The sequence below is a fragment of the Carcharhinus amblyrhynchos genome, chromosome 24, assembly GCF_965287045.1.
Source record: "Carcharhinus amblyrhynchos chromosome 24, sCarAmb.v2.hapA, whole genome shotgun sequence".
NCBI lineage: Eukaryota > Metazoa > Chordata > Chondrichthyes > Carcharhiniformes > Carcharhinidae > Carcharhinus > Carcharhinus amblyrhynchos.
The window spans coordinates 12,747,552-12,768,691 of record NC_137347.1 but is presented as its reverse complement, the minus strand read 5'-3'; the positions used below and the strand labels follow the sequence as shown (position 1 = coordinate 12,768,691).

General features: G+C 44.7%; 1 protein-coding gene across 2 annotated transcripts in view; it reads right to left on the bottom strand.

Annotated features, from left to right (window-relative positions):
• rspo1 (R-spondin 1) overlaps positions 1-21,140 on the bottom strand; it is a 281,287-nt gene that overhangs the window by 109,751 nt on the left and 150,396 nt on the right. For both annotated transcript variants that reach the window (XM_080211220.1, XM_080211219.1), the window contains one exon: positions 13,549-13,740. In XM_080211220.1, the coding sequence (XP_080067346.1) occupies positions 13,549-13,740 (192 nt within the window). The remainder of the gene's footprint in view (positions 1-13,548; positions 13,741-21,140) is intronic.

Sequence of the window (21,140 nt, the reverse complement as noted above, 5' to 3'; positions counted from 1 at the left end):
CCATAATCTGCACTGCTGAGGAAAGAGTTTTACAGTAAAGGAGTTCTGGAACAGTTCAGTATCGTGCACCATATTGATTGAAGTGCAGCTACAGCAATCCTTCTGTTCTGGCAGAAACATCAATCACATCCAGTTCCATCAACAATAAAAATTGGGGTTTTTGATGTGGGTGATTGTGTTGTAAGGTGAGAACATTTTAGGTTTTCTTTCAGCGTGTGCCAATGGATGTAAATCTCAATGGATGCAGCAAGTGTCATCAGAAATCCCCAAATCTGATCTACACCTTAATTCCAAAAGTACACATGGTGCTCAACCTTACTAGAACGTACGAGGACTCACTGGGACAAATGTGTTTTTGTAACCATCCCAGTGACCAGTGGAACTTTCTAAACCTCTTCTAATCAAGTGGAGTGCAGGTCATTCTCAGTCATCCCAAGACGCAGTGACATAAATGCATTAATCATAGAATCTCAACAGTGCAGAAGGAAGCCATTTGCATCTACACTGACTCTTCAACACAGAATCCTACCCAGGCCCAATCCCACATATTTACCCTGCTAATCCACAAGCCCACACATCCCAAGACACTAAGGGGCAATTTGGCATGGCCAATCAACCTAGCCTGCACATCCTTGGACCGTGGGAGGAAACTGGAGCAGTCGGAGGAAACCCACGCAGACACGGGGAGAAGTAGCAAACTCCACACAGAACAGTCACCCAATGCTGGAATTGAACCTAACTCCCTGGCACTGTGAGGCAGCAGTGCTAACCACTGTGCCACCGTGCTGTCTGTGAGCTACTGATGAATGTGGAAGGTCCATACCTATATGTTGGCACAAATAAATCATTTGGCTATTTCACACAAATAAAATCTCCCTCTTCATCGTCCCCATGAGCGATTTTTAAAATTTTACCTATTTTAAAGTCCTAATTTAAGAAAAATCCTTGAGACATAAAAGCCACAGCATGAAGTGCTCACAATATGTTGATGACAAACTTTGAAGTTATACCTTTAAATTACACACCTACGTAACTAGAAGACTTAAGTTGTTTTGTTTTCCCCATAAATTCAATACCTTTACGCCTTCCTCTTCTGAGACTATTCATATTTCATTTTAAGAAGAAGATGAACAAAATTAGTAATGGAGGATGAAAGCTCAATGCAACTGGAGGAACAGCAGCACCTCATCTTTCAGCGAGGCATGCTACAGCTTTCCAGTCTCAACATCCAATTCAACAACTTCAGATGATTAGCTCTACCCCAACCCCTTTGTTTCCATTCTATTTAATTGTTTTTTTTTACTGTTCTCTACTTTTTATTTCTTTATTGTTTTTATTTTTCTTTCCACCTCCTTTTTCCCTCCCTATTTTATCTCCCCTTTCTTTACCTTTTCTCCCCCTTCTCCTCAATTTTACCTCTCTCCCAGCCATCTCCTGCCCCACCCCACCCCCCCCATATCTTCACCTGTCATAATTTACCCTCCGATTTCAGCTTCTCTGCCATTCAACCATTCACTCCTTCGATTCTCTCTACGGACTGCCATTCACAGCCTTTCCCCTTGTTTCTGTGTCTATATCTCAACTTTCATTCCCTCACCCTACAATATCAATATCTCTCACTTTCTGTGCTTTTTAACTTTGACAAAGGGTCATCTGGACTCGAAACGTCAGCTGTTTTCTCTCCTTACAGATGCGGCCAGACTTGCTGAGATTTTCCAGCATTTTCTTTTTTAGTAATAGAGGATGTCACCTTTACCTGCTTCAAGCAGTTCTAGCTCAGTTACGGTAATGCTTAAGAGACAGAGTGGGAAGCTTCCTGTCTCTGCCTTTAGCAATGCGGCTTAGCTTCAATTTCAACATGTTCTACTGCAACAATGTGGAATTTCTCTACTTCGCACATCAGCATCTTGTGCCCATTCTGGCCAAATATTTTAATTAAACCCAGAATAAACTGTTGCGTTAAAGGGCTGTACTGGAGGCTTACTAGAAACCAGGCATGATTTCTCAAAGCTGACATCCGTGGGCTGAGGAAGTACTGCTGTAACACCGACCTCGGAAAGCATCACTTTTTAATAAGTAATAATTTGTATTAGTAGTTGTAATTCGCCGCATTGAAATGTAGATCATACCTTCAGCATACAGGGAAGTCACATGGCCTATCATGCCTGTGTCAGCTCTTTATTAGAGCCATTGAATTAGTCCTACTCTCCTGCTCCTTCCCCATTGCACAACATTGAACGTTTCCCTTTAGAAATCGACCAGCTACAATTCTCATAGAATCATAGAAATCCCACAGTACAGAAAGAGGCCATTCAGCCCATTGAGTCTGCACCAACCACAATTCCACCCAGGCCCTACCCCCATATCCCTACATATTTACCCACTAATCCCTCTAACCTACGCATCTCAGTACACTAAGGGCAATTTTTAGCATGGCCAATCAACCTGACCCACACATCTTTGGACTGTGGAAGTAAACTGGAGCACCTGGAGGAAACCCACGCAGACATGTGGAGAATGTGCAAACTCCACACAGACAGTGACCCAAGCCGTGAATTCTAAGTAAGGTCTCTACAGAGACACTGGGTGCACCAACTACAATCCCACCCAGACCCTGTGCCTGCAGCCCCATGTAATCACCTTGCTAGTCCTCCTGCCACTAAGGGGAAATTAGCATGACCAATCCACCTAAGCTGCACATCTTTGGATTGTGGTAGGAAACCGGGCCAGCTGGAGGAAACCCACGCAGACACGGGAGGAATGTGCAAACTCCATGTAGACAGTCACCCAAGGCCAGAATTGAATCCAGGTCCCTAGTGCTGTGAGGCAGCAGTGCCAACCACTGTGTCACCATGCTGCCCCAATTTAAATACTAAATTAAAAGATCTGGAATTGAATGCTCATATTAGTCATGGTGACCACGAGACTATTATTGATTATTGTAAAAACCCATCTGGTTCACCAATGCTTTTTATGCAAAAGAAATCTACTGTCCTTACCTGGTCTGGCCTACATGTGACTCTAGACCCACAGCAATGTGGTTTCCTCTGAAAAAGTATAGTAAGCCATTCTGTCCAAGGGCAATTAGGAATGGGCAACAAATGCTGGCCTTGCCAGTGATGCCCACATCACATGAAACAATATATATTTCAAAAACATGGTTTTATGAAATGGCAATCATCTTCGACAAATCTATTAGACCTTTCTGAGAATGTATCCAGTAGCTTGGATAAAGTGAAGCCAATGGATGGAATATTTAGATTTTCAAAAGACATTAGATAAGATGCCACAAGAAGGTTGTTACACAGCACAAGGAATCACGGGACTGGGTTGTACATTCGCGAGTACAGAGGATTGGCTAAAGGGCAGAAAACAAAGTAGAAATATAGTTTTTGGGTTAGTAAGCAGTTCCTAAAGGGGTGCTGCACGAATCAGTGCAAGGCCTGAATTATTTCTGATCAATATTAATGACTGAGATAAAGCATCCAGGCTTACCAATCCTACAAAGTTGGATGGGAAAACAAGTTGTGAGGTGGAAATCGGGGCAGAATTCTCCCAGGCCTCTGCTGGCCAGTTCGATGGCAAGCATGGGGGGAAAATATGGCAGGAGCCCTAGAATTCGAGTTCAAGCTGGCGTGAACTTATAGTCGTATACATCTCCAGAAGGCCCACGGGAGGCTGGCAGATTTGCACCTAGTTAATGTGATGCAGACAAAGGCCTGACCCCACCTCACACTTGATTCCATGCAAAGACAGCAAGAAAACACGCTGGCATGAACAAAGTGGCATGCAGATATGGGACATACCTGAACAATGCCTGGGGTTGCCTCTAGAGTTTGGGATGGAGGCTGCCCACAACTCTGGAGCACCACAGAAGTGGGTGGGGTGGTGGGAGGTGTGCATTTCCAGATGGATCTTCCAGACTCGGTATTCTGAAGGGGGTTCCATTTCCAGCCTGAGAATGCTCCTGGAGATCCATCCTTGTTCTCAGGAGATCCATCCTTGTTCTCCACCTTCCAGACTCAGAATGCTTTTAGAAATTTTTAAAAATTAATTTTGCAGGATGCGGGTGTCACTGGCTAGACCAGCATTTATTGTCCATCCCTAGTTGTACTTTCAAAGGTGATGGTGTGCTGCCTTCTTGAACCACTGCAATAACTCAGGCATAGGTATATCCACAGTGCTTTCAGGGAGGGAATTCCAGGATTTTGACCTCGTGGCAGTGAAGGAATAGCAACATATTTCCAATTTAGGATAGTGAGTGACTTGGAGGGGAACCTCCATTTTCAAGAGCTCTACCTTCTTTCTTCAATCAGTGACATTAGGTGCTTTTGACATGAAACGGACTACACACCATCCAAGTCTTCCCTGCCACTGAATACAATGTAAACACCTGGGTGCATAATTAATGTGGTCAGATCCGGAAGATTTGGCGTGATTCCCTGCCAGCCTCCACAAAGGGCAACCGTCCACTTTCCCTCCCCACCCCCACCACGGCACTTCAGTCTAAAAATGGGAGCATTCTGCCCAAGGAGTCTGTGAAGGGGTGTGGGCAGCTGAAGGGAGTTGATTTGATTTGATTTATTACTGTCACATGTATTAGCATACAGTGAAAAGTGCTGTTTCTTGCGTCCTATACAGACAAACCATACTGTTCATAGAGAAGGAAATGAGAGGGTGCAGAATGTAGTGTTACAGTCATAGATAGGGTGTAGCGAAAGATCAACTTAATGCAAGGTAGGTCCATTCAAAAGTCTAACAGCAGCAGGGAAGGAGCTGTTGTTGAGTTGGTTGGTACTTGACCTCAGACTTTTTCTCAAAGGAAGAAGATGGAAGAGAGAATGAATGGAGTGTGTGAGGTCCTTAATTATGCTGGCTGCTTTACAGAGGCAGCAGGAAGTGTAGACAGGGAGAGTGGATGGGAGGCTGGTTTGCTTGATGGATTGGGCTACATTCACGACCTTTTGCAGTCTTGGGCAGAACATGAGCCATACCAAGCTGTGATACAACTAGAAAGGATGCTTTCTATGGTGCATCTCTAAAAGCTGGTGAGAGTTGCAGCTGACATGCCAAATTTCGTCTTCTGAGAAAGTAGAGGCATTGGTGGGCTTTCTTAATTATAGTGTTGGCATGGGGGGACCAGGACAGGTTGTTGATGATCTGAGCACTTAAAAATTTGAAGCTCTCGATCCTTTCTACTTTGACCCCATTGATGTAGATAGAGGCATGTACTTCTTTATGCTTCCTGAAGTTGATAACAATTTCCTTCATTTTGTTTACATTGAGGGAGAGATTATTGTTGCTGCACCAGTTCACCAGATTCTCTATCTCATTCTTGTGCTCTGTATCGTCACTGTTTGAGATCCGATCCACTACAGTGATGTCATCAGTAAACCTGAAAATCGAACTGGAGGGGAATTTGGCCACACATAGGTGTATAAGTATAGTAGGGGGCTGAGAACACAGCTTTGTGGGGCACTGGTGTTGAGGATGATCGTGGAGGAGGTGTTGTTGCCTATCCTTACTGATTGTGGTCAGTGAATTAGGATGTTCAGGATCCAGTCACAGAGGGAGGTGTCGAGACCCAGGCCATGGAGTTTGGAGATGAGTTTCATTGGAATAATGGTGTTGAAGGCTGAGCTGTAGTCAGTAAATAGGAGTCTGACATAGGTGTCTTTGTTATCTAGGTGTGGGAAAGAGGGTAGCAGGTGAATTGCAAAATGGGAAAATTTGTGGTTATTCACAGAGAAAGAGAATAGAAAAAAAGATGTATTTTTAAAATGAACAATGGTTAAATGTTGGAGTTGAGAGAGAGTTGGATGTCTTTCTGGACAAAACAATGACATTTAATATTTAGGTACAGTAAGCATTTAGGAAGTCAAATAATATGCAAGGGGGCTGTGAGGTACAAGAGTAAGGAAATTTTGTTGGAATTGTACAGGGCTTTGCTGAAATGTTGTCCACATTTTTAGCTTGCATGCCAAAGAAAGCATGCATTTAACTTCAAGGCAGAGCAACAAAGGTTCACTCGACACATTCCTGGGATGAGAGGCTGACAGGAAGTTGAGTAGAATTGGCCCATACTTTCTGGAGGATCAGAGGTAAGCTGCATGAACCACAGAATCCCTACAGTGCAGCAAGAGGCCATTCAGCCCACTGAGTCTGTACAAACTCTCTGAAAGCACATTTTACCAAGGCCCATTCCCCTGCCCTATCCCCGTAACCTCGTGCATTTACCATAGCTAATCCACCTATCTACACATCTTTGGACACTAAGGGGCAATTTAGCATGGCTAGTCCTCCTAACCTACACATCTGGGTTTCCTCCGGGGGTTCCAGTTTCCTCCCACAGTCTGAAAGACATGTTGATTACGTGCATTGGCCATGATAAATTATTTCTCAGTGTACCCGAACAGGCGCCGGCGTGAGGCCACTGGGGGATTTTCACAGTATCTTTATTGTTAATGTAAGCCTACTTGTGATACTAATAAATAAACATCTTCAGATATGTATTAACTCCACGGAAGTGAAAGTCCCGTCACCAAGTTACTTTATTTACATTGTACATCTGTACACAGCCAGCTCTCCAGCCAAATGCAGGCTGGGAGTCTGACAGACCTGCTTTAAATAGGGAACATGAGGCTCCCTGATATAACCAATTAGGATTCATCAGGTAGTTCATTCTCTAGCAAGCCAACCTCATTAGCCTGGCTGAAGTCGTCACATTCCTCCCCCCAAAGTCTGAGAAATCTCCTTGGTTTGCTTCCCTCGGGTGTTTTTTCCTTCCGCTTGAGCGCTGGATCCTCCAGCTTGGCCTCTGGTATCAGGGCTGTTTGGCACCCATCCCTCCTGCCACGCTTGCCGGAGGTCTGGATCCTCGTCCACTTCAGGTGATAGGGGAAATCACTGCAGTTTCATCCCCTGCATTCATTTCGGACCCTGGAGGTCCCCATCAAGGGAGGCGGTACTGGCTTGTGAGGGGACTCTGCTCATCTCTAGGGCTGCAGGGTGGACTCAGCTCCAGAACGGGTGGAGAGGTTGAGGCCCAGACCTGGTCCAGGTGTTTCCTTACCACTGCCTCTCCTATGTGTATTTGATAGGATGTCGGTCCTGTTCTGGACTCAATTGTTCTGGATACTCAGGCATGTCCAACTGCATAATTTCTGACTCAAACTCTCTCCCCTGCTTCAGAGTGCCTCTCACAGCGAGTGTTGTCATGACCCCTGCATTCGGTTTCATGGTATCTTCCCACCCTTCCCCCCAGGTTTGGCAACAACAGGCGCAGTCTGGTGTGGGGGCGACTGCCCATCAGTAACTCTGCTGCTGCAGTTCCCGTGATCCTATAGTCAAATAACCACTTTGAGAATTTCATCTCTAATGAGGCCGCTGGCTTTTTTCTCAACCTGGCCTTTAACCTCAGGACTGCTCTCTCCACTAACCCATTTGATGCCAGATGATAAGGTGCTGTCTTGATGTGCCAGATCCCATTCGATTTCATAAATTTTGTGAGCTCTAGGCTGGTGAACGCTGAATCATCATCAGAAACTAACACCACTGGGATCCCACGCGTTGCAAACGAGGTGCGCCGTTTCTCAACGGTTGCCATCGTGTTTGCCGAGTTTAGTCTATAGCCGTCGAACTACTTGGAATGGGCATCTATTATCACCAGAAACCTGGCCCCTATAAACGGGCCTGCAAAATCGACATGGAGTTGCGACCATGATTTGCCTGATTGTTCCCATGGGTGCAGCAGGGCTGCCGGTCGTGCCTTCTGTCCCAGTTGGCACTTCTGCCACTGCCACTGTCCTACCAGCTTCGCTATGTCTGCATCCAGACTCAGCCACCACACCTAGCTCCTGGCCGGCATCTTCATTTTTGATATTCCAGGGTGCCCATAGATGGCCAGTATGTCCCAACAGCCCTGCCTTGGATCGATGATCCATGCTCCCCACAGCAGTATCCTGTCTTCCACCGGGATCTGCTCCCTCCTGCTCCAGTATGGGTGGAACTGTGGATGGATCAGACTTTCCAGCTGCCCTGTTGGCACCAGGTGTTTTACCTTCACCAATGCTGCAAATCTTCTGTGAACTTCCCCCAAGTTCTGCAGATGTTCTGCCCTTACTTAAGCTGTAATAACATCATCTAGGAAAATGGCAACCTGTGCTAACCCCTGTAGGATGCTCTCCATGGTCCTTTGAAATGTGGCACAAGCTAACGAAACCCAAAAGATAATCTTTTATACTGGAAGAGGCCTTTCAGCATATTTGTTGTGGCGAATTTTTGTGAATCCTCGTCCAGCCGTGGTTGCAGGTGTGTGTGGCTCATATCCAGTTTTGTGAATAGGAGTCCTCCTGCCAATTTTGCGTACAGATCCTCAATCCTGGGTATTTCTCTATCTGAGAGTAATGATTTATCATCTGTTTGAAATCGCCGCGAAGACGCACCGAGCCATCCGGCTTTAAGAAAGGAACCGTGGATGCTGCCCATTCCACGAACTGGACCGGTTTTATTATTCCTTCATGCTGTAATCTTTTGATTTCCGCATCAACCATTTCCCTCAATACAAATGGTACTGGTCAGGCTTTGCAAAAATTTGGGACAGCCTCTGGGTCAATGTGCAATTTTGCCTTGACTCCTTTGATTGTCCCTCGGCCTTCCCGAAAAACCTCCAGATATTTGCTCAGGGCCTCACTCAGACGACCATTTTCCAGCTGGAAGATATTTGTCCAATCTAGCTGGATCTCTTTTAGCCAACTTTGCCCTAATAGGCTCGGTCCCAAAGCTTCCGTTACCATTAATAGGGGCCTAACTAATTGTTTCCTGGAAGCAACTGGCACATGGGTTGCACCAATCACTTTCAGTGGCTCCCCCTGTATAGATCCTCAGCCTTGGGGAAGTTTTGGTCAGGGCTAAAAGTTGGAGTCCGGTGCATATCTTGTTAAACACTGTCTCCCCTATGACTGATGCAACTGCACCTGTGTTGTCTTCCATTAAAATCGAACGTCCATTCAGTCTCCCTGACAATTTAATGGGTTCTGATTTTGTCATTGCTACACACAAAAGCTGTTCCTCATCAGAGGTTGGGGGAGCTTCCAGGTTGTGCATTTTCCTGACCCTTGACCTATGTATTCTTTTTGGCCAAGGTGGTTTAGGAGACTTGTTTTTCCTCTTTGCCTCCTGACACTGGCAACCATGGCAATGTCGTGTCAGACGGAGATCTACAGGAACTGCTGTCAATCTGGGCTTGTCTAGAACTTGGGCTCCCTCGTATCCGAATCCTTCTGGAAGGCCGCTATGTAGTGGCCTACCCTGTAGTGGTAGTCCCATACACAGTCTCCCTGCTGTTGGCCTCGACCTCCATTGGGATACCTTGGGAGTTCTTCCGCTCCGCTTGCCGCTTTCTCTAATGACAAGGCTAACTGTAATGCCTGTTTACAGACCAGCTGGGCCTCCGCTAACAGTTAATTCTGCACACCAACCAGTCTTGGAGCGTTTCATTTCGTGCCCACCCCCCCACCGAATTCACAAGCTGTCGCCAGACATCTTAGCCTTGATAGGAAACTAGTGACTGACTCCCCCACTCCTCTAAATGCAGAGGAAAAATCCACAGGATCAGGGGTGGCTTTGGGTCATAATGTTCTTGAACTAAGTTAACAACTCTTGGAAGGACTTTGTGTCTGGTGTCTCCGGAAAAGTTAAACTGTGCATAATTGAAAATGCTGCTGGTCCACATGCAGTCAGTAGGATAACCCTTTGCTTCTCATCTAAGATTATGTCATTTGCCCAGAAGAAATACTTCATCCTTTTCCCATACTGAGCCCAGTCCTCCACTGTGGAGTCAAAAGAGTTCAATTTCCCAAACAGCGGCATGTTTTCTCAACAATGGCTTCCCTTCAATATGTGCGGTGGTTCAGCAAGTTCCTTCGGGTCACTCCTTTTTCCTTGTCACCACTGTATTAATTCCACGAAGGCAAATGTCCCATCACCAAGTTACTTTATTTACACTATATATCTGTACGTAGCCAGCTCACCAGTTGCTCCCTGCTGAATGCAGGCTGGCAGTCTGACATGCCTGCTTTAAATAGGAGCATGACGCACCTTGATTTAACCATCAATTCATCAGAATAGTTCATACTCTAGCAAGCCAACCTTATTTGTCTGGCTGAAGTCATCACAGGACACTAAGGGGCAACGCAGCATGGCCAATCCATCTAACCTACACATACTGGACACTAAGGGCAATTTAGCATGGCCAATCCTGTTAACCTACAAATAATTGGACATTAAGGTGCAATTTAGCATGGCCAATCCACCTAACCTCTACATCTTTGGACACGGCTGTATAGTTTCAGGATAAGTGGCTGACCATTCGGTTTGAGATGAGAAGTAATTTCACAGGGTTGTGAATTTTGGTATTTCTCTACCCCAGCTATGGATGCTCATTTGTCGAGTAGATTCAACACTGAGAAAGATACATTTTGAACTCTTTAACCAAGCAATGAATATGGGAATTTTTGTTGTATTACACTGTAAATAAAGTGGTTTGGCTGACTTTTGCATTGTTTAATTATTGTTTTCGCCAACCAAGTTTAAAATCAACTGCTGTCTCCCTGACGTTTTTGATCAACAGCTTAGTCACAATTCCGCACAGCTACACATTTATAAGACTTACTTCAGGCAGGGTGGGCCTTCTGGGAGATTAGGAATTCACTGAATGCATATCATTTATGTTGTCTTAATTTCATCTTTCTTAATCCGAAACTAAGCTCAGCCAGTGCTGTCACTGGATTTTCATAATAACACACATCACTGTCATGGTGAAGCACAAAATGTCATCATGGGTCAGGTAACGGTGCCATCATTACTATCAGGGGAACTGCCCTGTAAGTGGGATCAACCAGATTCCAACCAGCTGAGATCAACCGCAACCCCCCCCGACCCCTGACTTCTTTCAAGGCTTGACAGTTATCAACCGGCTTCCAACCATCCATGGTTAACTATCTGTTAACCAGAACAACAAGCTTCCAACCAGTAAAGACAGCCAGAAATAACAAGGTTTCAACTGTCCCAAAGTACAGTTCACTAAGTCAGGAACTGTTTTTTTTTACTTTGGGGGCAGTATTCAAATGTCAGCCACGATCCTACTGAACTTCAAACAGGCTTGAGAGGCCTTTTGGCTGACTTCTCCGATAAGACCATAAGATATAGGAACAGAATTAGGCCATTCGGTCCATCAATTTTGCTGCAACAACCAATCGTGGCTAATTGGAGAACCTATTCTCCTGTTTTTTCCCCGTGAGCTTTAATCGTCTTACCAATCAAGAACCTATCTATCTCTGTCTTAAATGCACCCAATGATCTGGCCTCCACAGCCTTCTGTGGCAAAGAATTCCACGGATTCACCACCATCTGGCTGATGAAATTCCTCCTCATTTCAGTTCTAAAGGGTTGCCCCTTTACTCCGAGGTTGTGCCCTCAGGTCCTAGTCTCTCCTACTAACGGAAGAATTTTCTCCACGTTCACTCTATCCAGCCCTTTCAATATTCTGCAAGTTTCAATGAGATCCCCCCTCAACCTTCTAATCCCCATCCAGTACGGACCCAGAGTCCTCAGGTGCTCCGGCTTTTCATTCCCGGGATCATTCTCCTCTGGACCCTCTCCAAGGCCAGCACACCTTTCCTGAGATGGGGGGCCCAAAATTGATTGCAATATTCTAAATGTGGTCTCACCAGAACCTTATGAAGCCTCAGCAGTACATCACTGCTTTTGTATTCTAGTCCTCTCCTCTTATTTCCTGTGCTCTTAGTTCATTCTTCATTTCTGAATCTGTTTTCACTATCGTTCCAGATTATAAAAGGCCAGGGCTTCAGTGCAGTGATAATCACCTTCGGATTGCCATATTGCTCCTTTTGACTTACCCAGGTGGGAAGTTGAACATTCTTCGTCCAGACTTATATCCCAGGTCTGCTGGGAAAGGAACAGTTCTATGGTCCTTCCAGTGCAGGGCAGCAACACTGGGGGAAGTGAAGCCACACTCCCTTTTTTAACGGCATTCTAAACCGAGAATCCAGCGATTTTGAGAAAACAGGTAGCACGTAAATGTGTAGGGTAAGTGGGTGAGGGGCTTCATGAGATGGGGTTGGCTGGGATGATCAGGCGGTTGCGGGGGCGGGGGGGTAGAAGGTAAATCATGGGAGTTGGAGGGTCATTGGGGGGGGGGGGAGGGAAATGGAGGGTGGAGGGTGGTCAGGGCATAGTTGGGGAGGGCGGGGAATCGTCAGAGGGTAGCAGGAGTTCAGGAGGGTAGTGAAGGGCTTGGGAAGTGTAGTTGAGGGATTAGAGAAGGTAGTGGGGGGGGGATGTGGGAAAGTTACCCAGGAGATCATAGTGAGTTTAATCCTAAATTTTCCTGGGAATTTTGCTAAAAGAATTAGAATCATCTGAAATCTCCAATTTAAATTGGAGTTTCGGATGGTTCACAGTGCAGGGAGATTGCCTGTTGGAAATTTAAACTTCCTAGGCAATTGAGGAGGAAGTTCTGCAGCCAAAGGGTGGCAAATCTGTAGAATTCATTGCCACAGGAAGGCTGTGGAGACCAAGGCATTGAGTGTATTTAAGACAGAGATAGATAGGTTCTTGGTTGGTAAAGGGATCAAAGATGATGGGGAAAGGGCAGGAGATTGGGGTTGAGAAATATATCAGCCATGATCAAATGGCAGAGTAGACTCGAAGGGTTGAATGGCCTAATTCTGCTCGTTTGTTATGGTCTTATGGTACGCAGTCTTTGTGTAAAGACGCCCTCCAGTGCATCTCCTGGAGTATCTCTGGTGGAATCAGAGTTTTGGGACAATATCTTCCTGCAGGAAGAAATTCTCATCTCACTCTGCTTCTTTTGCCAGTTATTTCCTCTGAATAATAATCTCGCAAAGTGTTCCACATGCAGCCACATTGAATCTGATAGCTGCATAAGGAATTACAGGTTGCCAAACTTGAACAGAAATTAATCCAGTAAACATTATAAACAGCTCACAGCGTTGATTATGGGGTCCTTTGAATGGATCAGTAAGTGTATTCAGTGAGTAACTGAGCATCATAGGGTAAGAATAACTAAGTTTGTTTCATCCAGCTGTACAGAAAGATCTAAGATAGGATAGTCTTTAATACATTAGGATTAATCTTTAATACAATAAAATTGTATTAGTGTCTCTGGATTCGAGAGGAGAAGTTTGACCGAGGTCCCTTCACCCCGACCATTAATTATCAATGTCTGCAGGAATTGTGTGCTTATGATGCCAGGTGAAGACAAGGACTAGATCAGGTATGGTAGCATTCATTCTAAAACAAAGCCTTTCGATGCTCACTGTCAGAGTTCACACATGATTAATGGCCAGTTGGACAAGGTACGAGAAGGTAATTGATGATCGTGGATCTATCGCCCATGAAGAGTCAGTCAAAGGAAAACATTAGCAGGGAAAACATAACAACTGAGTCAGCAGATTAGAGGCACATCCGGTGACAGATTGAATAAGTAATGTGTTGAACACTCACTGTTACACTTGGTTATTTCTGGCGTCCGAACACCAAAGTATCCAATTGGGCATGATGGCAAACAAATGCCCGTCTGTCGAATGTCGTTCCTTTCCAGAAGGATGAACAATTTAGGCAAACACTTTAGACATCCATTGTACTCCGAGCATACCTCACACCCTCTTGGACAAACTGGGGTTACTTCCGTGCTTACTGTAAAACAAAACAAAAACACACAAAAAAAGCCTCAGATTATCAGGTTTAATAATGAAACTCACGCTGGATCATCATTCACTCAACATCAATGATGTGTGATCAAGAACAATTTTTTTGAATGTCATCACCATGAAAGGCACCACTGCTGAAGATTTGAATGTCAATCCATGTTGTTGCACTGAGACATATTATGCAGAGATGGGCAGGTTAGGTGGACTGACCATGCTAAATTGCATCTTAGTGTCCCAAAATGTTAGAATAGGGGGATTAGCGGGGTAAATACTTGGGGTTATGGGGAACATATCTGGGTAGGATTTCCCTCTAGTGTCAGGGGGATTACTTGGGGTTACAAGGATAGGGCCTGGGTTGTCGGTGCAGACTTGATAGGCTGTATGGCCTCCTTCTGCAATGTAGGGATTCTATGATTGTACTCTATGATTATGTATTTCCATTTCCTTCAGTGAAAATGAAGTAGAGAACTTCCTTCAATTTTTATTACACAGCCTACCAAAGCCTTAACCACATTAGAACCCCCCTGCCCCCCGCCAACCCTCGCACTGCATTGGTGTAGTTTGCATGCCATTATATATCCCATGGGTTCTGTGAGTGGGATTAGGCTAGGACTTTCTGACTCTTCCCAGCCAACGGGGAACCTTTTTTGAAACCACTGGAGGTGACCGTCCCTCCCTCCCACAGCCCCCCTTCCCTCTCTGCCCCACCTTCCCCCTCCATCCCCCTACCCCCCACACCCCACATGGCAGGTACTCCAACGGCGTGGCTGGGGAGCAAGGCAAATGGCCATTGACTTTGGTGGGATTGTAAGATCCCACTGGTGGCCAATGGTGAATCGCTTCTGTCACTGGGAAACACACTGCAGGGGATTAGCAAATCCCAGCTAAAGTCTTATGTTGCATGTTAATAACCAATATTGTCACCAGACAGCTGACTACATTGCCAATATCCATGCAGTATCTTCACATCTACATTGTTTTTCATTTTAGGCGATAGTGGGAGAAGTGTTGGAATGATTCCAAAGCTGATTACCAGCCCGTTGAACCGTATTGTGAACCGTCCTTCCATGGCCAAGAAATCCTGGCATTGGACTTGAGCCCTGTAGAGGTAAGGATGCCCTCACTGTACCACAACGCCTCCCATGAACACCAACACAATGCAAGAACAAAGGTCACATTTACATAACTATGCTTTAATGCTGTGCCAATGATTTTAATTCATCAACCCAAATTGTTCCCTTCCGTAGAATCACCAATAACATAGCTGCTGCCAGCAGTACTTCATCCATGTGTTGTGCAGTGAAAAATATTTTCTATAGATAAAAAAAAGTGCAGCTATTTAATAACTCCACAGAGGCAAAAATCCCATCACCAAGTTACTTTATTTACATCATATATCTATACACAGCCAGCTCTCCAGTTGCTCTCTGCTGAATGCAGGCTGGGAATCTGACACACCTGCTTTAAATAGGGAGCATGAGGCCCCCTGTTTTAGCCATCGATCAGGATTCGTCAGGCACCTCTTTTGCATACCTAAGTAAACAGACTCAAATTAACTTAGGGACAAATTAAAAGGGACAGCCCCCCAAAAAGGGGGACGGCCTGAACAGAAATGGAAGTCCAAAAGAAACTTAAAACATTCAATCAAAATGTGATTGTAAGGCTCTATAACACAAGCCAACCTCTGCAGTGCCCAACGGGCGCAGAAGGCGTCAACTGCGCCTGAGAGGGACACTGCCTGCTCCCTCTCCAGGGACACCTGACCACGAATGTAACCGCGGTAGAGGGGCAGACAATCGGGATGGACAACCCCGTCGATCGCCCGCTGCCTGGACCTATTGATGGCACATCTCGCCAGGCCCAGGAGCAGGTTCACGAGGAAGTCGACATCCCAACCTGCCCCTCTCCACAGGGTTCATCAGGCAGTTCATACTCTAGCAAGCCAACATCATTAGCCTGGGTGAAGTCATCACAATTATGCTGATTGGATTTTATAGTTCGATTGGACATAAGTTTCACGCATTCCACCATCAGGACTTTACTGCCAGATTGTTCCGACATTGAGAGTCAGATGAACCTGTTGAAGTTGATCTTGTGAAGAAAATTGCCGGCAAAAGGGAACTTTCATCCTATGAGGCTGGTGCGACTTGACCCTAAGACCCAGAAGTAAAATGGCAGTGCACAAATCCATAGCATCACCATTACAATTAGCAGGGTAATGGGATATTTAACTTTAATTCAAGTTTTGCCATCCCTGACCTTTATGATGCACCTGAATTTCAAATGTGAAAACGTAACAAACTTGAACACAAAAAATCATCAGGATGTCGACATCTTATAAAGAACTACTTGAAATAATAAAGCAAAATAAAATGAGAAGAAAATGGCTTTGGACTGGGGTAGGCACAGTAAGAAGTCTCACAACCCCAGGTTAAAGTCTAACAGGGGTTTATTTGCTATCACAAGCTTTCGAAGCATTGCCCCTTTACCAAGTGAGTGGAGAGTTGGGTTAACAAACAGAGCATATATAGACAAAGACTCAATTTGTAAGATAATGGTTAGAATGCGAGTCTTTACAAGTAATCAAGTCTTTATAGGTACAGACAATGCGAGTGGAGAAAAAGATAAAGAGATGTGAATTTTTCAAGCCAGGACGGTTGGTAGGATTTTGCAAGCACAGGCCAAATGATGGGGGTTACATGCAGTGTGACATGAACCCAAAATTGGCTTGTGGTTTGCCATGCCTTTCCAAAAGGAAGCAATGCAAGTTTCTCGCTGGCTCACCGGGTAGCAGGTGAGACCCCGACTCCTCAACTCCTTCAACCCATTCACTCTGTTTCTCTCCACAGATGCTGCCTGACCTGAGTGTATCCAGCACTTTTTGTTTTTATTTCCAATGGTCCCTGGTTTAATATCTCAACTGCTGGATGAAAGCTTAGTAGAACTCGCAACTTAATCGCACCCAGTTAGTGACTACAATCAAAATTGTTCACACATTGGAATTTTGACCAGATCACGAGACCAACTTCCTGCTTCCCTGACCTAATTCCCAAGAAATTGCTGATCATCAAACTTCCTTTCCTAGCCTTCATTCCAACTGATACTGGAATTGGTTGCCTTGCCTCATGCACTGTTCCTGCTTTTTCAAATTCTCGCCTCAAAAAAAAACTAGTCTTGAATCTCTATTCAGGTTCCTGTCCAACTACAACTCTGAATGGGTCTTGCATCTTCTATTACTACGATCATGGTGCACTATCCCTCCTTGTTCTTCTAGATCGCACCACACCTCTTAATGTGATCGACCATATCATTGATTATCAATGACTCTTTGAGGGACTCACTTCACTTGGCTGCACATATAACTGACCAAAGATGTCCAGAGCATCCAGAATAATGGTTTCTCTTCCAACTCCCATACCCATATATTTGGACATCCCCAAGAAAATTGCTTGGTGCTCACCCCCTTTCTCAACTACATACTGCTCCTTGGGCAACATTAGCTAAGACATAGGATCAGGTTAGACATGACAATTCTTTATCTCTCCAACATCTTTTTTGAAAACCCTCCTCTATAGACCACTGTCAGGCAGACAGGTTGTCCGGAAGACAGGTGGTCCGGAAGACCAGTTGTCCAACAGCCAGTTGTGCATGAACCCCAATCTCCTCCAGTTAAGTATTAAGAAAACCAAAGGCATTGTCTTCAACCACCGACACGAACTCTGCAGCATTGCTATCAACTTCACTCCACTCCTTGGCCACATTTTCTCTTTGAACCAGCAACCTTGGCATATTATTGACCAAGGGCTGAGCTTCAATCACTATAATCTTTGCAACAGTTTCTTACTTTCATTTCCATAACATCATAGATCCCCTCCCCTGTTTCAGCCCATCACAGTTAAAAAATAATTATCCATGCCTTTATCACCTCAAATCTTGGCTATTTTGCCAGGCATCTCATTTTCCAACATCTACAAATTTCCATTTATCCAAAATTCTGCTGCTTGCATCCCAACTCATACCAAGCCTCATCCACCCCTACACTTCACATGTTTATTAGCTCCCAGTCCCCCAGTATCTCAAATCTAAAATTCTTCTCCTCAGGTTTAAATTCCTTCACGGATTGCCTCTCTCTGACTCTCTAACTTCTGGTGCACCTCCCAGTACCTTTGTCCCACCATTGGTGGCTGTGCCGTAAGCTGTACAGACCCAAAGCTCTGCTGCTCTCTTTCTACGCCTCTCCAAATCTCTGTCTTCCTTTGCTCCTGAAAGGTCATCTTTTTAACATCAAGCTTTTGATCATCACTCCTGATATGTCCTACTTTGGCTCACTGTTGATCTTTATCTACTTGTGCAATTTAAAGATATTTTTCCACAGTAAAGACATCTTATAGATGCTGCTTTGGCAAATGTGAGAGCATGTTGTTGCTTATTTTGGCTTCCACGTTTTAACATGTTAAAGGAGCTATGGAAATAAAGGCTGCTGCTGTACACTGAGGTGACCTCATTCCAAAAAATATTTCCTCACTTTTAGATGTCTTAAGGTTATGAAAGGGTTGATACAAGTTAATGCCTTCTTAATCCTCTCATCTCTAGAAGACACAACTCATTGCCCTTTTTAATCCATTTATGCCAATCAGTTCAATGGCTTTGCGTGTAATTACTTACTGTTTTCTTCCTAATTTTTAACTTGTGTTCCCTGCTATTTGCATCAGCATGCTGAACAGTTTACTTGGAGGAGCTTTGTAGAGCCTTGTTGTGATCCTGAAAACTCAAATTAGGTCACCGTGGAATCTATTCTTTTCTAACGAGAACAAACTCGGCTTAATTAGCCTTTCTCCGTAATGTAGATTCCATGTAGTTGGAATCATTTTGATTTCCCTTGTACCCTTTGAAGGGCAATAATATCCTTCCTGTGATTAGATGACCAAAACTGCATACATTCCCCCAGATGGGTTCTGACTAATGCTTTATTACAATAATAGATACCAGTCGGCACACAATACCTCCATTGGTGCCTTTGTGCCCAGTTATTCTTTTTGTTGATGAAGTCATGTAAAGTTTCCAGACTTCATCAACAGAGCCCAAGTATCCCTTGGTCAACATAATGAGCTACTGTTCTCTTTTAACACTTATTTGCTCTTTTTTTTCTTGTTCCCTTACTATTTTACACTTAACCAAATTGAATTGTATTAGTGATGGCACTGTGGTACTCTCACAATCCAGGACCCCAGGGACCTGGGTTCACATCCCATCGCGACATATGGTGAAATTTAAATTCAGTGAAATTTAAATTTAATTAATTTAAATTCAATGAAATTTAAATTTAATTAATTTAAAAATGAAATTTAAATTTAAATTCAGTGAAAATTTGGTCTGATGATGCGGAATTGTTGGAAAAATTCATCTGGTTCACTAATGCCCTTTCGGGAAGGAAATCTGCTGTCCTTACCTGCTCTAGCCTACATGTGACTCCAGATCCATGGCAATGTGGTTGACTCTGAAATGGCCAAGCAAGCGACTCAGTTCAAGGACAATTAGGGAAGGGCAATAAATGCTGGTCCAGCCAGTGATGTCCACATCCCATGAATGAATAATATTTTAAAAAATCTACTGGCTCAGTTGTTGCAGACCACCCAGACCTTTTAGTTGCATGTCCTTGTATTACACCCACATAGATGAAACTTTTCCTTCATGATTTTGTCAAGTCTTTTGTATAAAAATATTAAGTTTACTTAAATTAACAAAAGGCCGAAGACTTGATTCTCAAGTTCCTCATTTAGAATTTCCGCCTTCAACTATTCCCCTTTAGAGGCTTCCTTTAGTTTAGATTTTTCAGTTAATTATTCACATCCTCCCAATTCAGGTTGTCATATCTTGGGGCAGGATTTTCTGCCCACACCTCTGATGTGTTTTCCAGTGGTGGAGGCAGCTGGCGGGATCTTCCAATCCTGTTGAATTCTATGGTGTTTTGTGCAGCTCACTCGTCCCTCCCGCCACGGGGTGAGGGTCACCATCGCAGGTCCAGAAGATCCCATCAGCAGGAAGGGCCAAAAAATTCCACCCTTGGTTAATGAACAGACACACAGGGATAAATTTAATAAACATTGCAATGACCATGTTTACCTACCTGAGAATCAGTATTAACATGCCATGGCCATTTGGGACCCCTAGTGGGATTAGATCCCAATCAGGGCACTTACCTGTATGTCAACGGGATCGATCGTAGTCATGATGTGGATATACCGGCGTTGGACTGGGGTAAACACAGTAAAAAGTCTGACAACACCAGGTTGAAGTCCAACCGATTTATTTGATAGTAAACTCGCTGGCTTTCGAGGTTACCCCCTTCGTCAGGTGAATGGAGAGTTCTGGCCTCAGACAGAGCATATAAAGCATAGACAGTTTACAGATTACTGATTAGAATGCAAATCTTTACACCTAACCTGCTGCTTAAGTGGCTAACAATGTGAGTGGAAGGAGCACTGATCCCAGGTTAAAGAGATGTGTATTGTCTCCAGACAGTACAGTAAGTGAGGTTTTGCAAACCCAGGCAAGTCACGGGGGTTACAGATAGTGCAACATAAACCCAAGATCCCTGTTGAGACCGTCCTCATGTGTGCGGAACTTGGCTATCAACAGGGATCTTGGGTTCATGTTGCACTATCTGTAACCCCCGTGACTTGCCTGGGTTTGCAAAACCTCACTTACTGTACTGTCTGGAGACAATGCACATCTCTTTAACCTGGGATCAGTGCTCCTTCCACTCACATTGTTAGCCACTTTAGGACTTGAACAGCAGGTTAGGTGTAAAGATTTGCATTCTAATCAGTGATCTGTAAACTGTCTATGCTTTATATGCTCTGTCTGAGGTCAGAACTCTCCATTCACCTGACGAAGCGGTAACCTCGAAAGCTAGTGAGTTTACTATCAAATAAATCGGTTGGACTTAAACCTGGTGTTGTCAGACATTTTACTGTGTCAATGGGATGCCTAGGCCCTTCAGGATGAGGATCCTACCTCCAAGAGATTGTAGCTTCTTCAGACTCAACAGTGCCACAGTGAGTGGTAACCACTGCTGGTCCTGCAGGAGGCAAGGACAGGGAGCAGTCGTGCGCCCCAGAGATGAGGTAACTGGAGTTACCTCACTGATTCAATCAAGCAGGCACAGCAAGGGCAAGGGAGGGGAATCAATGTGTAGGGCTGGACTAAGTGGTGAGGGGGTGATGCAATGGGCTGATCGGAGGAGCCCTTATCTCCACCACAGGCATGCCTAGTGGCGTTCCCAAGTGATGTGGCATGGCACCCTGCAACCCCACTGCAAGTATTCAAGTGGCTGTCAACTAGCCACATCAGGGTATTGATTGACATAGGGTTGGGAAGACTGGC